General features: G+C 36.3%; 1 protein-coding gene across 2 annotated transcripts in view; it reads left to right on the top strand.

The window, feature by feature from the left end:
- The window catches only part of LOC121418178 (apoptosis-resistant E3 ubiquitin protein ligase 1-like), a 41,596-nt gene that overhangs the window by 4,667 nt on the left and 19,746 nt on the right, over positions 1 to 17,183 (top strand). For both annotated transcript variants that reach the window (XM_041611901.1, XM_041611900.1), the window contains exons 3-6: positions 9,926 to 10,161; positions 10,904 to 11,121; positions 12,402 to 12,630; positions 15,773 to 15,963. In XM_041611901.1, coding sequence (XP_041467835.1) covers positions 9,926 to 10,161; positions 10,904 to 11,121; positions 12,402 to 12,630; positions 15,773 to 15,963 — 874 coding nt within the window. The remainder of the gene's footprint in view (positions 1 to 9,925; positions 10,162 to 10,903; positions 11,122 to 12,401; positions 12,631 to 15,772; positions 15,964 to 17,183) is intronic.

The raw sequence follows: 17,183 nt of genomic DNA on the forward strand, positions 1-17,183 counted from the left end.
CGTTATCCAGTCGACCACGATCTTCCGGACTAAAGCTTGTACTGCTGGTTTCATTCAAGGCACATAGAATTTTCTATTTTTGTTAAGATTGTCATTATTTTAAATGATTTTTAGAAAGTTTTATCATCGCCAAAATAATGCTAAAATGAAAACATCGACTGAAGCAAGACAGGTATGAATTTGGGGGAAAAAAGAAACATGCATGAATATTCTCATAAACCATATCCTTTCCCCTATTTTTTATCTCTTCCTAAGCAGCTCTGTGAGAGTTGCATCTTATTAAAAAAAATTACCCGGCCTTCACATATTTTTTACATCATTATCAAATGTGTGCTCGACGATATAGTTGAATGCTCCCCTCCCCCGCACTGCACATTACCAGCATCTTACCAGCCTAAGTTCTGTATGTACATACAGAGGGGGCCAGACATGACATGGGCAAAATTTATTTATGTGTGAATTCTGAGCAACTATTTTTACTCTGATTTGTGACAAATATTGACAAAATATTCAGAAAATGATATCATAATTTTCAACTTTTCCTTTCATTTTTTTTTTCTTGGTCTTGAAATTGTTTAGGGGTCCCTCATACCCCATTTGCACATCCTTTCAGCATAAGTGGTATGCCTCACCAATAACTCGCTTCCTGTTTTGTACAGAGATTCGTCAACTTGGATTTTCCCCAACCCATTACAGTGCACTGTCATCATATCATAACTGAACATACTTTGATCTACAAATTTATATCGCAGATAGTCCTTTAAATGATGCAGATTTACATATGGACTATGACTATGCCAAAATTTAAATATTGTTTTGTCATAAGAGGGCCTGATCTAGTAATGTGCAGACAGTTCCTCCCTTTTGGATATGCAAACTGATTATACTATAATTTTGGTTTCTTGCAATACAAACACCAATCTGTTGTGAATTACTGAAATCTTGAATACTTTACTCTTTACTAATACAAGTGGCCTAAACTAAAAGTGCAGAGTTACTGAAACTGCAAGGGATGGGTATAGTATACCCAGTAGTTGTGTATCCGGACAGTTTTTGTGTCCAGGCAATCAATTTTTTTTTAAATAGCCATTTGGGAAAAATGACAGGCAATTACGCAAATCTCAATTCTCATCAATTTTTGGTTCAAAATGTTAGGCAGTAAGATCAAAATTGAAGAAGATTAGGCCTACAACTATTGAATTCATATTTTTTGTGTAATCCAAGGATAAAAAAGAAGGCTTCAAAAATTTAAAATGTCTGGACACCCAATGACCCAACCACCATATTGGCATGACTGGGGTGAGTTTGATTTGCTTAATTGACTGTGTTGTATGGTATTTGCCATTTGCACAATAACATTTTCAAGGTTGTCTTTTTTTAAATGGCGGATGATGAAGGACAAGCTGTTATTGTATTCAAATTATTTTTTATTTCAATACTATTACTCATCAACATTTTCAGTACTGGTACATGTATGATGACCGTATAATACTGTATTCTGTATTTGGTATGATGATTTCAGCCTCAGTCACTGATGGAATTTTCTATCAACTCAGAGTAATAGTGTATCCTGGAGCTCAAATGTCTTTAGTTGCATTTAAAAATTTATCCCATAGTCATTTATTTTTAAGCTTGGTAAAAAGGGATAGGGCCTTCTTGTCTCGTCTCCCGTAGATGGGAAAAAAGTCACTCAAATCACCTGGGTGCAGACTTTATTTACAAATACATAGGTACATGCTCTACATTTATGATTTTGAGATGAACAATTTTTGTTTACAATTTTTCAAAGGGGAATGAGAAATAGAAAAGATGAATTGAAATACACAGTATACCAATAGAATATTACACTCCACTCTATAGTGGAAAAAATAAAAACAAAAACCTGAAAAACTATGGAAATCTGCCTATAATCTAGATGGAGGCTGCAGTTATTGTCTTTGCCGTTTTATAGCAGCCATTGCCTATACACTCCAGTCCTGCTTTGGATGTTGTTTTTTATGACTGTGAAATGATGCCAGTTTTTCGGACGAAAAATTTTCATGCATATGTATGAGAAGAAATATTAGGATCAATCAGAAAAACATTGGAAAGAAGAAGGTCCCGGAGGGGCCACTTCCATTGACGAGTGGATACCATGCGCGACCATGGGGTCTCGAAAAGCACCCTAAACATGTATTTTCCATATTCTGAAATTGCACCCCTTATTAAAGTATTGGCATGTGAAACCCTACCCTTAACAAGTCTTGGAAACAAAATGATATATTGGCAAGTATTTCCTGAATTTAACCCCTAAACAAGTACAGCGATATTTCAATGGTTTATGTCACAGACGTCGGTCGTCAGTTTTACCTTTACCTACATTGGGTTTTGTACAGCCCCACCTCCCACAACTCGCGCAAATCGTACTCTAAACTTTTAGACATAGCGTTGACTCTTGGGGGAAAAAGTTCATCCTTTATTAAACATTTAAGTCTTAATTTTCTATACCCTCGCAAATTTGACCCTAAACACATACATGTAGGCTTCCTAGTGAAAAATAGATACCCTTTTTTTCAATATTCTAGTGTTTTTGACACCCTTATTACATTATGCACTTAACGTGCCCTATCTTGAAAAACACATCCTTATTACGTGTTTTTTTGGTTGCGCATGGTATCCAATCGTCAATGTAAGTGGCCCCCCCCCCCCCCCCCCGGGAAGAAGGTAGGCCTAATGCATATCATGTGACATGATGTCACTTTCTTCACCCACAATGGCGAGTATGAGTACATGCGAGAAACTTCCGCGACAGTTTGGATTATGCTGCCAATAAACTTTGCATTCCTCGTGGAAAATTCCAAGACCTTTACCGGGGGGAGGGGGGTCACTCTCCACATGGACTGCTACCCACCCGTGTCCGACAACCTCAGAAATGCACCCTAAATGGCGTAATGACATTAAAATTTGCAACCCTAAATGGCGTAACCCATGAGAAAAGCCACCCTAAGTGGCGTTAACAGGAAAAGGCCCCTAATTCGATACCCTAAGTGGCGTAAACATATCGAAATCGATTAATTTGATACCATACATGCAACAGGTATAAATTCCCGGCATTATTTTAAAGTAATTGCAAGTAAGGCCAACATAATTTGCTCTCAAGCTCTCTCAGTCACTTTGAATTTAGCCATCTTTTAACCTAAATTAATGAATGCAAGTGAAAGATGTTACTTGCCTTGACTGACTGATGCATCACTTACAATTCGTTAGTACAGGTTAGTACCAATTTCATCAAAACTTGAAAAAATTGAATCTGTACCAGTTAATGTGTTATTAAACCTGTATCTTCTTCTTTCTTTTAATTGATAATAAAAACAAATCAATGATAATGATAATCATAATAAGAATAATATGCAACATTTATATAGCGGTTAATACAAATGTTTCTAAGCGCTGCATACATGTTTTACAATAGGATTCCCCGGTATGAATCAAACAAAATGATAGACAAGACCTAGACCCTGCTTATGCTGCCTAGTATAGAGCCGGGTGTAAGACTAGAGACTATACTGTATGGGGGTATGCTCTCATAAGTGATGCGCTGGCCTGTGTGTGCGAGGATTACTTTGTATCCCTTAAAATCACGCCCTTCATGGTGTTTATGGCTTTGGTTTGCTCCCGAATCTCAAATTTGTAACCCTAAATGGCAGGAAATGGCGTAGATCTATTCATATTTGGAACCCTCAATGGCGTCATCTTCATAACCCGAAATTAGCAACCGTAAATGGCGTGAAGAGAGAGAAAAGGCTACCCTAAACGGTGATTTATCAGTGAATGGTCCTGAAATGCAACCCTTTTTGCCTAAGACGTCGATGCCGCCTGAGTGCCTGAAACGGGACCCTTATCGACGCTTTTTCTTGACGCGGTGCGTAGCAGGTCATGTGGAGAGTGGCCCCCCCCCCCCCCGGGACCTTATCTGCCATTTGTAGCATTATTGATGATGGGAGGGATATGGAAAAGGCAAAATCTACCAGGCAATCCCTCTGTGTAACGATAATATCTTCGCTTTTATGATCTCAAGTCGTTGGCACACGAGAGCAATACAGGTACCAGTACAGATCCTGGTACCACAACACGTCAAACGACGAGATGAATACATGAATATTGATTAGGCAGACGGGAGTGTATAGGCGATGGCTGCTAACGCAGCCACAATGCGTAGTCTTTGCCAGATCAGATGTATCAATTGCGTTCAGCATAACAGCAAAGACAATAACTGCAGCCTCCACCTAGATTATAGGCTACAAGGCACCTTTCAGTGGTTTTAAACTTTTTGTCCAGCCAAGGAGATAATCACCTCCTTATTCCAACATGGCTGATAACAACACTTTCCAGCCTTATACCCCTTTCATGAACCCAGTTTATTCGGCTAATAGCAGCATAATTTGGTCGTAAATTTGGAAGAGGACCAGAGTTATAAAAAATCCGCATTATTTTGATGCTGCAATTATCTGCATAAGCAGCATCGGGACCAGATTTTGACTTTATGAACGCATTTCGAAAGTAATGCGGATAATTGCCATGGAGCGGTCACAAGGTCACCCTTTTCCAACGCAACCGCATCGGTGGGGGTGTGTGCAGTTGCCATGACGATTATCCTCCTTTTTCAGGACGGGCGCTCGTAAAAATAGTGCAAATTATTTTATGAGTTTATGAACGCAATTTTTATTGAATTATCCGCATTACTCTAAGGCGGCTAATTGGAGGATAGGTTTATGAAAGGGGTATTAGAGTGTTCTGTATCTAGGCATTAATTTCACCTCAAAACCTCTGTAATCCTGTCATCTTGAAATTCATACCTGGGGCCCCATAACACAAAGCTTAAGCAATGATCATAGAACATTTTTCTCTGATTAATTCTATTGACTACAATGTACAATCAATCATAAAAATTGAATGTGCGATTAATCACTAACCTTTGTGTTTTATGGGACCCTGAAGCCTTTTCAAATACATTTTACACAGTTGTTTTTTTTTATGTAATATCTTTGCAAAGGTGGATTATAGTATCAATTTCTTCCCATTTCCTGAGGCATAGCCAGACAAACATGGCTACATTTACCTGATTAGATTTTTGGAAAGACTACTGTTGTCTAGTCTGCAGGCACAGACCCTTGTTTTCATAATTTTTGCATAGTGCATAATGCAGAGTCTGTATAGTGAGACTAGATTCACCATGTACTGTGGCTGATTTGATACAGAGAGACTTTAATGGTATGTAGTCTTCACTCTAGACATGGTTTTAGTTAAAGGGGAAGTTCACCCTGACAAAAAGTTTATTGTAAAAATAGCAGAAAAAATAAAAAATATTGCCGAAGGTTTGAGAAAAATTCATCAAATAATTAAAAAGTTATTAGAATTTCAATTATTTGATTTGTGACGTCATATGCGAGCAGCATTCATACATAGCGAATGGTAAAAAATCAAATAAATGTCATTTTCTCAGAAAATATGAAAATGTTTTTCACTGAACCCTTTGTATATCAATAGACAAATCATTTCACACCCGATCATGAATAGAAAACAAAATTAAGTCATCAGGAACCATACAAAATTTGAAATTCATGCATTTTATATTACATAACACATGGGGCAGCTGCTCGTCTATGACGTCACAAATCCAAAACTTTGAACTCTAATAACTTTCTTACTTTTTTTTCTGCTATTTTTACAACAAAGTTTTCTTCAGGTTGAACTTCCCCTTTAAAGTGTCAAGTATGAGTCTGTGCTTCCAAACTAAATTCAAGGGGACATCTTCAAACAGTACATCAGATTCTTGCACATGCATATTGTAGTCTGCAAGTTAACTCTTACACCAATTATACCAATTATATATGTCTCGAGGAAAGACTAGATGCCAAACTCTCTGTAGGGCGGTCTGCACCATCCCAAGTTTTCAAATTAGCGTGCTATTTCTGATCCGGCAAATTATCCCGATCTCGAGATTATTTGCAATGGAGACGCAATTATCGCCCTAGTTCATAGGATTAATCTCGAGATTGCAATCCCAAGTCAACTTGGGATTATTTGCCAAATTGTGCGCTATTTTACGAATTATCACGCTAATTCGTAGGTGCAGACGCACTCGGGATTATCTATTCACGGCATCAGACCCTAATGCATGGATGCCTTGCTTGAGCAGGAATCGCTCTTCTTGCGATGGTGGAGACGGGGTTGCTTGAATCTCGAGATTAATCGCGAAGAGGGCCGATCAGGCTAAAATCTTGAGATTGAGCAAATTCGGGATGGTGCAGCACCGCCTTGTCTGTAGAGCCAGCCACAGTACAAAGTGATTAGTAAATCTAGTCTGACTACTTCAGACTCTGCACTACATGTATGCGATTTTGCAAAAGCCAAGGGTCTGTTTCTGCAGACTAGCATACTTGTGCATTGGCAAGGAGTGCAAGCTATAAACAGATCACTTGTATTGCAAAGCTCATACAAGTACATATATGCCCAATGGTATCAGCATAAAACAAGTTTTGCGATGAGTCCTACATGTGAACTAATTACAGTCCCCCCCCCAAAAAAAAAAAAAAATCCATGACAGGGGAAAAAATAGAAATGGGAATATCGGGGTTTTCATTTTTTTCTGTGAGAAAATGTCACCTGCATGGCATGTTCTGCCCTGCCTTTTCATATTAACTTACACCACAATTAATCCCCTTGACTCGGGTGCATTCATGCAATGTAGTTGCATACAGTGTTCCCCCAAAATAAATAATGTGTACACACATGAACATGCTCTGTGCCAGCATACTGTAGGTTATTAATTACAATTAATAGTTCCTATGGCAATGTTCACTGAAAATTCATTAGTAGCCTGGGAACAGACATACATGTACATGTAGTCATAATTAATTGTGTCTATCAAAGTCAGCTCTCTGTCCACATCTAGACTAGTGCTTAAAGGTTAAGACTACCCCAAATCAAGCTGATTTTGATATACACTCACGAACATATTAAACACTGATAATTGTTTGAAAATTGGATGTGAAAAGAAAAAAAAATGTCAATAATTTTGTAAAGATTTGATACTTAAAGGTCAAGTCCACCTCATAAAAATGTTGATTTAAATCAATAGAGAAAAATCAGACAAGCACAATGCTGAAAATTTCATCAAAATATAAAATAAGAAAGTTATGACATTCCAAAGTTTCGCTCTTTTTCAACAAAATAGTTATATGAACGAGCCAGTTACATCCAATGAGAGAGTCGATGACGTCACTCACTATTTCTTTTGTTGTTTATTGTTTGAATTATACAATATTTCAATTTTTACGAATTTGATGATTAGGACCTCATTGCCTGAAGCACAAAATGTTAAAATAATGGAATTCCACGTGTTCAGGGAGGAATGAAACTTCATTTCACATGACAATGACGAGAAAATGAAAATATTTCATATAATAAAATACAAAAGAAATAGTGAGTGAGTAATGTCATCATTGGATGTAACTGGCTCGTTCATATAACTATTTTGTTGAAAATAAGCGAAACTTTAAAATGCCATAACTTTCTTATTTTACATCCGATTTTGATGAAATTTTCAGTGTTATGCTTGTTGAATTTATCTCTTTTTATTCAAATCAAGTTTTTGTTGGGGTGGACTTGTCCTTTAATATCACAAAAGATTAATAAGCTTATGATACCAAGAACAAAACTGCATTCATATACATGTATGAGAGAATCATATGCTCTCTATTTCATTTTGTAATTTAATTTTTTGAATATGAATGTTTTGATTTGTGCAATGTTGGTTATAAAATATTTATTGAATCTTACATTCAAGCTGAAGTCAAGTTATGCTTTAGGAAAAATGGGTATTTCACAAAATGTGAATAGGAAAAAAAATAGTGAGCCCAAGTGTGCTTTGACACCTGTATCATACCTTGTATCACCAGGGTTTTGTGAGATCATGGATCGTACTAGAACTAGTAGGATCCATGGTGAAATCAAGTGATAGCCTACTCTTTGTTATGCTACTGTATAATTTGTTTATTATGTGCATGTTCTTGAAGATATGTTCAGCATTATGCATGTTTGACTTAAAATTATCTTTATTCAAATCAATTTGTTGTTAGGTTTATATGTATACTGTGGCTCTATGGTAAGACATTGAACTTTTAATTCTATTAGGTATCATGTGTCCATATAAATTCACAAACATTGTCTTTGTAATTTAGCCTGTTGCCTGCCAGAATGTATATTGTGTATTTTTAATAATTAATCATATAAAAATCAAAAGGAATGGTACACGAACCACATTTCTGCCATCTGTCTAGATTGTTTTATATGTACATGTGGCTATTTTAAATTGAAACATTGGGCCTTTTCACACGAGAATCTTGAATCATCAAATGTGATGATTGCAATTCGTCTTTAGAATCATTGTACCATTCACACGTTCACTCAAATTGTGATTTGAATTCGAATTCCTCAGAAGCAAAGGGGTATTGTGTCCATGGTGACTTGTCAATCAACCCCATTCAAAGCTCTGCATTACAAAAAAGAAACTACATGTACGATGATTGCATGACAATTTATTATCTATAGAAGTGCTTGATACGTCACGTAAGTTCCGCCCCTCAAAAGATGCTTGGAAGTCAACCCTTTCAGACGTAAGATTTCTACCATAATTTGAGTGAAACTTAACTGGAATTCACCTCTGGAGTATAATTTGAATTCGTGATAGTGTTTGTGATTCTAGTTTGGTTTCACACGTGCTAAAAATCCATCTTTAGAATTATTTTTCACTGGAATCGTCATTCAAATTACGATTTTGGTACCTTGTGAAAGGGTGGTTTGTCTGTTATTCAGTGGCATGTAGACTGGATTCAACCATGAATTTTAGCCTTTCATGCTCAATGATAAAGAACCCTGGGCATACCACACATACTAATCTCTTAATGACAATAAAATCCAAGCATAATGTGATACATAAACATGTGATTTTTAAAGGGTACTGTAGGCTGAAAAATATTAAATAAATAGAGTAAAATTCACTTTAATAGCAAAATGCTGAAAGTTACACTGTACATCCAAATCTGATAACAAATAATGAAGTTAAAGAATTTTTGAATAGCAATACTTTGTGAAAACAGTTACATGCATGTCGGTCATCATGAATATTTATCAGGTGGGCTGACAATGTCATATCCCCACTTTCCTTATATGTTATTGCATGAAATCATAATAATTTAATATTTTCATACATGTGTGTATTATATGTCTCCCTTATAAAAAAAAAGTTGCGGCAATTATAATTCATTAAATCAGTTAACAATCCAATATTTTTCATTCTTGGAGGACAAAATTTGAATTACATGTTGTACATGTGTATATAATAAATTACAAAAGAACAAGTGGGAATAGGACATCATCAATGTGATTACTGAATATTCGTGAAGACATTGTCTGATTTTTCTTGATCTGTTCAACCCATAATGTTTTCGCCATAGAGTAACCCTGTAACCGTACTTGAAGAAATCATTCTGATACCATGTTTTATTTGCCAAATAGTCAAATATGTCATAGTGCCTGTCTTTGAAACAGAGGGTTGTGGGTTCAAAAAGAAAAGAAATTGATCTACATAGTGCCGCACTCAAGTCAGGTAAGGTAAATGGGTACATGTAGGTGGCAGGAATTTATTCCTTGAAATGTGTCCGTGCTGTGGGGCTAAACCCAGGGTAATGATATCCAAGTCCTTTGTAAGCTCATAGGGACATATCATAATATAATATACAAGATTTTTATGACTAAACAAATTATACAAAGCCTGTAACATAACAACTGGATTCATACCAATATAATGAAAAAGTGATAAAACTTTATTACCTGTATATCTGTCATTGTAATCTGGATTTATACACTTTTTTTTTTTCTGCAGACTTGATGATTTAGACATCACGGTATTCAGTGAACTTCACAATGTTCTAAAGCTTGATATAGATGCTATAACCCAGGAGGACATTGATCCACTCAAATCCATCGCCGTTTACCAAGAACTCAGTCAACTACAGAGGGCGGTAGAGAAGGAGATGGCCTCGGATCGTCCGTACGAATTGGACTTCTCCCTAGCAAGGCGCATGTGGAGCGGCATCTCACATTTCGTTCAGAGCTTCGGTAAGGAGTTTCACAAAGACCTTGAAACTATTAAAACACTTTGCCAGTATATGAACTTTCATGATAGACGTTGTATTATACCTCCTTCTTGTACATCCAAGAAATTTCATGTAAAATCTATGTTGTATACAATATTTTCATTCAATAGAAATTTATCACATTGTGGGAAAAAAATATCAGATGTCTTCAACCTTGTTGGTAGTATAACTTTACAAAGATTCTTTGATCTTGAAGTACCCTTCTCTCATTGCATTTGTTCATTAATTTGTGCATTTACAGGATATGTGTACTTTGTTTTAGTTACCTTTTAGAATGGAGGGTACAAGCACTTGATGAATCAAATTATTATTGTTATTAAAGTGCAATTGGACAAGTATTTTGTAGTAGAAAGTTGAAAATTTTACATTATACATACAAGTTAAGTATCATATTGGAATCAGGGTAACCCCCTAATGAAATTCATTCTTTTAATCTATTAGTGGAAATTACCAAGTTAATGATAGAAAGAAATTGAAGTGTTAGAGCATTTTGAAAAAAAATTATTCACATTTGGCAGAAGTTTATAAGACAGTGAAGTCAAAAGTACATTTAAGGTCTGCACAATGCACAGAGGTCCATAGAACATGGTTCACAAATATGATGATACTTGCAGAACTTTGTTGATAATAATCAATGATTGCAACTCTGCACCATACAGAAATAAACACTAAATCAAGAATATCTAACCATGATGTCATTACAGGCAATGTCACCCTTGCAACGTTGATATGTGCCATCGGGTTCGCCTGGGTGAATGGAAACTACCGTACCGCCCAGGCCAGCGGGGCGTCGTCCCGTAGCCGGAATGCCCCCATCATTGATTACATCACCGGGAGTCTGGTAGACCCATGCAGGTGCCAGGTGGACTGGGGGTGGGATGGACCGGTTCCTGTGGGAGATACAATGTCTTTCACCATTAAGGTAGGTTCTATGTAACAAACTGAAGATTATAACTTCTTAAGGTTTCCGTGGCAAAGAATTAATCACTCAATAACTCTATACCTTTGTGGGAATATGTTTGGTCATGAAAATAACCACCCAGATTCAATCTTTTAACATGTATGTGTTTGTTGTCTTCAGGAGAATGGACAAATTTTGGAGGAAATTAATACTGCAGTAAATAATTATACTTATATAGCGCTTAATACTTACTTTGTCAGAAGTCTCTAAGCGCTCTACAGTATGCAGCATAATTACCCTGGCTTTAGCAGTGCAGCTGTTACGCGCGCTGCGTTTCAAGGAATGAATTCCTGCCAGGTACCCATTTACCTCACCTGGGTTGAGTGCAGCACATTGTGGATCAATTTCTTGCTGAAGGAAATTACGCCATGGTTAGGGTTCGAACCCACGACCCTCTGTCCTCCCAAAGTCCGGAGACTAATCCACTGGGCCACAACGCTCCACATACTATGTGCTCCACATAGTATGTGCATTTCACAATGACCTGTATTTCTGGTTTAATGCTACCATCATGTACTTCACTTGAAACAGTTATTCCAAATCGAGTTATTCCATTTTTCCTGTTGATACAAATAAAAAAATCAAGATAGCTCTTTATCTCACTTAATACAGTAATAAGGTATGAAAGATAACTAAAAAATGATAAAACTTTCCTGATGCACATTTTGTAACTAAAATGATCATATAGCATTTATTTCCCAAAATGACCAAGTTATACCGTAGGGAAATTACCAATCGTCTACTGTCAACTCGTCCACTCACCTCATGGTCTCCCTTCATTTAGTCTAATGCCACTCTGTCCATCAACATTTTGTATAACAACCATTTGGTCCAATCATCACTTCGTTTTCATTTCATCTAATAACCAGTTGGTCTAATACCCATTTTTTTTTCATTCACTTTGCACAATTAACACTTTAATTTAATTAGACCAAATGGTATATGGACTAAATGGCTATTGGACCAACGGGTTATTAGACGGAATGGCATTAGACTGAATGAAAGTAGACCATTTAATGTGTAGATGAACTGATCATAAACCAAATGGTAGTAGACGAGTTGGCAATTGAAGGAATTGGCATTAGACGAATCGAAAATAAATCATACTGTCATGTAATGGAAATTGTTGCTTGTTTGCAAATTTTTTTTGTTTTTGTGCTTAAAATTTCATTACAAAAAATAATAGTTTCCTTATTCACAATGTCTTCATCTTGTGACACACATTTTTCATTACATTTTAGTTCTACCAAAGGAATGGCATGAAGTACGCGATCTCAGACGCTGACCAGCTGGCCGTTGAGATACTGGTCGGTCAGCAGCGGATGGCTTGCTCTGTGGAGTACAATGAAACAAACTATAACTGGGTCAAGTGTGCATTCACAGTGCGTCGGTCAGGAATATACACCATCTCTGTCCGTCTGGGTCCAACCCCCATCAGGGGTAGTCCGTTCTACAAAGAATTTCTAGCCGGTAAGTTGGCTGATTGCTACTTGGTCTATACCCTTTTAGTCCTATTTGGTCTCATCTCACAGGAGGTGTTTCACAAATATTTAAGTATGACTTAAGTCGCACTTAAATGCTGACGCGTACAAGATATGCAAAGTGCAATCTTATTGATCAATATGCAGCAGTGTGCGTCTTCTCATGATTTGATCAATACGGTCATGCCTTTTTTACCCCACGCAAATAGACATTTAAGTGCAAATCTAAGTCATACTTAAATTTTTGTGAAACACCCCCCTGGTCTTATCCTACTTCATCTATGACCAGTTTGTCTTCTAAACATATGCTCTAATTGTTATTTAGCACGTTTTCCATTTTGTCTTGTTTCCAGTTTAATAGACCAGATTACTTCATGGACAATGTTGTTTGATCTTTCATTACTTTCACAGTGATAGGCAGATTTCAAAGCAAGATATTATTTTAGCATGCCTTGCATAGTAGGATGAAGAAATTGAATAGACCATGTGACTAGAACAGCACACCGATGGAAATATTTTTTGCATTTCTACTTTGAATGCATATTGTAGCATGTTGTACGATGTACTGCATGGCAAACTGTGAAATATCAGTCGTTCCTGGACGCATTGCTGTTTTGGGGGATGTAAATGAAAACCACAATTTAAAAGAATATATAAATAATCAAGACATCAAAGTTGGTGCTTATCTCATTGAATTTTTAAACGACCATGCCACTTAAGTACAAATGACCTTCCTCTGATCATGCGCAGAGTGGAACTACGAACTGGCTTATAGCACATGTATAGGCCTACCGAATTAATGAATATATCAAGTATGAAAGAAAATTTGAAATCTAGTCCCTTTGTGTCTTTCTGATTTAAATCTTATCAATTCAATGTAACATATTGTGTAGAAATAAGACAGTTTAATAAAAGCATGGGAAAAGAAAACAAGATTTTGATTTTCCCCCAGTTTGCCTGGGGATCAACAAACAAGCATTTTGAAAATAACTAGTGTTTTGAAAATAACTAGTGTATTCACTAATTTAGTCTTTCTGTTGATAAATGATATTGAATATTTAATTTCTTTAAAAAATTATCAGGGCTGATTTTGCAAGAAGTTAGACTTGGTTTAACTTTCATTTAATAAAGTCAGAATATCTTCTTCTTATTCTCCTGAAATTGTACTTTTATACTACACATTAAAAGCGTAATAATGTATTTTTTGAAAATTGAGTGAGATTTTTATCCATTAATGTTCGCGATAAAGATGTAGTATGTCTGCTTCACAAAACATTTTGTATTCGACCCCACATTACCATTTTGAAATACCTAGATTGATGTACATAAAATAAATATCAGATCTATACATGTGTACTTGACATAAATTTAATGAATAATGATGATGCTTCAAATCCATCTCCCTGCTAAAGCTTATCAGTTGTGAATATCTGAGTTATGTTGCCCCACATAACCACATATATGCATTGTGTGGATATGCATACCTGTACATGCCCTGTCTGCGGGGAGATAGGTCACCAGATCGTGTACCAGATACATGAATCCTCATGCATAATGGATAGCAGGGGAGCATTTCATGAAAACGATAAGTCAGTGATTTACACTGACAACTGTTATAAGCTACTGGAAATCCTTGCATCTGATTGGCTGGTAGCACATCAGTCATTGGAAATCACTGACTAAACTATTCATGAAAAGCTCCCCAGGTGCCCTGAGGGCGGTTTCACCGGAGAGACATTGCATTCTCTACCATGTTTGTGAATTGGGATTAATGTGTTTGGGCGATGCTCTTACATGCATTCAGGAAATGCGTGAATAATTTCAGGCACAATAGTTCAACCTGATATTTGTGCATTGTAGGCCTACATTGTAAGTCTATGGAATGCTCTTGAATGTAATATAGTGGCATTATTATTATTATTTGTTATTGCTTTTGTTTCAAATGTTTGATTGGTAATAAGGAAGTTCACAACCAATTGATCTGAATAGGAAATATGTGTGTTATGATTTCAGTAGAAGAAATATTCCTGTGCTAGGCTCTGTTTGAAATGTATGAAGGCATTAAAGGAAACCAAAACCCAAGAGAAGAAGCATATTGTTTGAAAGAGTAAAATGAGAGGAAGAATTTAAGACAAGTTTCATCAAAATCGGTTAAGAAACAGGCAAGTTAGGGACGTTTAAAAAGTGTTGTACTTTCTATGGAGATCCTCAAATTGGCAAACTTGTTTATAAATGACTGATTTTGTGGACAACTCTCCATTTGTTTTGTACACAAACTTTCAAATTTCCCCCTTTATTTTGAATATTTCACATTGTCTCCTCCTGACCTTAATATAATTATATTTTCCTGTTACATATGTTAAGCTCAGAAGGAGGCAAGATGAAATTTGAAAGATATGGGGAAAATCTGAAAATTTGTGTCCAAAACAAATGGAGAGTTGTTCACAAAATCTGCCATTCTAAAGCACGGTGTGGCCAATTTGAGGACCCCCATAGAAAGTAGCAGACTCTTTAAATGTCCCTGACTTGCTCATATTTTAACCTATTTTGATGAAACTTGTTTAATTTGTTCCTCCCATTTTTCTCTTCAATAAAATTGCTTCTCTTCTTGGGCTTTGGTTTCTGTTTAAGAGTTTGGAAATATGGTTGCATTCCAGAATGTTGACCTAATCAAAATAGATAGTATTTATTGAAGACTCATGATTCAAAATTATGTATTGACTATGTTCTTCACTTATCAGTTTTTGTTATCAAGAGATCAGTTTGGAAGAGCCATGGTTTAGTGGTTCTGACTGTATAGCCTTGACAACAGAGGGTCGTGTGTTTGAATCCCACCGCAGTTAATCCACACTTTGCCACTCTCGACCCGGGTGCTAAATGGGTACCCGATAGGATGCGAAAGCCTATGCATTATTGATTATGGATTCTTGGAACTCTTGTTGGAATGCTCCTCAGGGAGTGGAAAAGGTACATACATTGTGTGCGGGCATGCAAGGATCCAATGACCGGGATAATAATATGCTGTAAAGCGCTTTGGGCCATTATGGGAAAGCGCTATATAAAAATAGCTATTATTATTATTAGTTTGATGAATAATTATTTTAATGGTTCCATCTCTCATCTCTCAACAGGTGATGTGGATCCTCATAAAACAGGTTTTGTCCAGCACAGCTCCACAGTGGTTGTCACACAGGGGCTCCTTCATGGGCTCCAGGTGGAGCCAAGAGATCAGTATGGTAATACATGTTCTCCAGAGAGATGGAACAAGGGACATGACAATGGAGACGAGCGATGGCATGGTTTTGAGCTCAAGGTTACAAGGGTATGTATAGTATGCAATTGCGATTCATTCAAATTCTTTAAGAAGCTACCCTCTAACCCCCCCCCCCTCCCTGCCTCTCCAAGAGAGAGAAATTTAAGAAGTGAAAAAGTTAAGTGAAATAGAACAAAATACAATTGGAAAATTTGGTCCCAACTGTTCCCACTCTCCTATTGATGGAAGAGTATGGAGAGGTTTATGTTTGAAGATTTACAAAATTATCCCATTTTACAAATGGCCTTTATTTCAATTTGTTATTTTTCTGTATCCTATCTCACTTTCAGAAGAATTGAACTATGTTATTACCTGTTTTCTTTGTTTCTTTTTTTTGAATAGCAGTTCTGTTGATGTTTTTTTAATGAGTAAAAGTAACCTTTTTTATATGATGGTAGTATGATATGAAATTATTTGGATCTTGGATCAATTATTTATTTCATTTTGAAAGAAGTTTAGGAGTCCGAGGAAATTTGCTTAAGCAAAACCCAGAAAGATTTTCTTTCGATTATAGAGTAGATAATTGTCAAGGTCAATGTCATTGCATTGTCATAGGTCATTGTGATTATACATTGACTTAACTTTAGATAAAACAATTATCAAAGTAGTTCATCCATATGTCATTATATGTATATCATAGACTGTATATTGTTTATTTCATTTGTTTACTTTATACGCCAGGGTCACTACAGGGTCCCATCCTCTTCCAAAATACTGATAAATCCAGGGGAGCTTTTCATCAAACAAATTGTCAATGATTTTCACCGACAACTGTTATAAGCTACTGAATTCCTTCCATCTGATTGGCTAAGAGTAAATTTGTCAATGAAATTCACTAACAAGATGATGCGTGAAACACTGCCTTGTCTTTCCTACCATGTTGTGGCTCAGAGCCAGATATTCATATTTTGACTTTTATAAAAACCTGTTGAATACTGAATTTTGTCATTTTAATTGGCTTTATACAGAGATCATCCATATCTAGAAGGCAACAGGTTAATATACTTCTGTCTTGTTTACAGATAGGCTTTCAAATTAGTGGAGAAATTTAAAATTCCACTATTGAGCTCACCAGCCACAAGTTTTGTACATTGTATTACAGATTTTATTGGACCCTGTGGGAATTTCCAAGGATCCTTTGTTTTTATTTTTGTTGTTGTTTTCCGAGGCTTTTTGGGGCATTTTGGGATTGAAATTTTCCTGACCCCTTGTAATTTTTTTTCCCTGGC

This window comes from Lytechinus variegatus, chromosome 7 (genome assembly GCF_018143015.1).
Source record: "Lytechinus variegatus isolate NC3 chromosome 7, Lvar_3.0, whole genome shotgun sequence".
In the NCBI taxonomy this organism is placed as follows: domain Eukaryota; kingdom Metazoa; phylum Echinodermata; class Echinoidea; order Temnopleuroida; family Toxopneustidae; genus Lytechinus; species Lytechinus variegatus.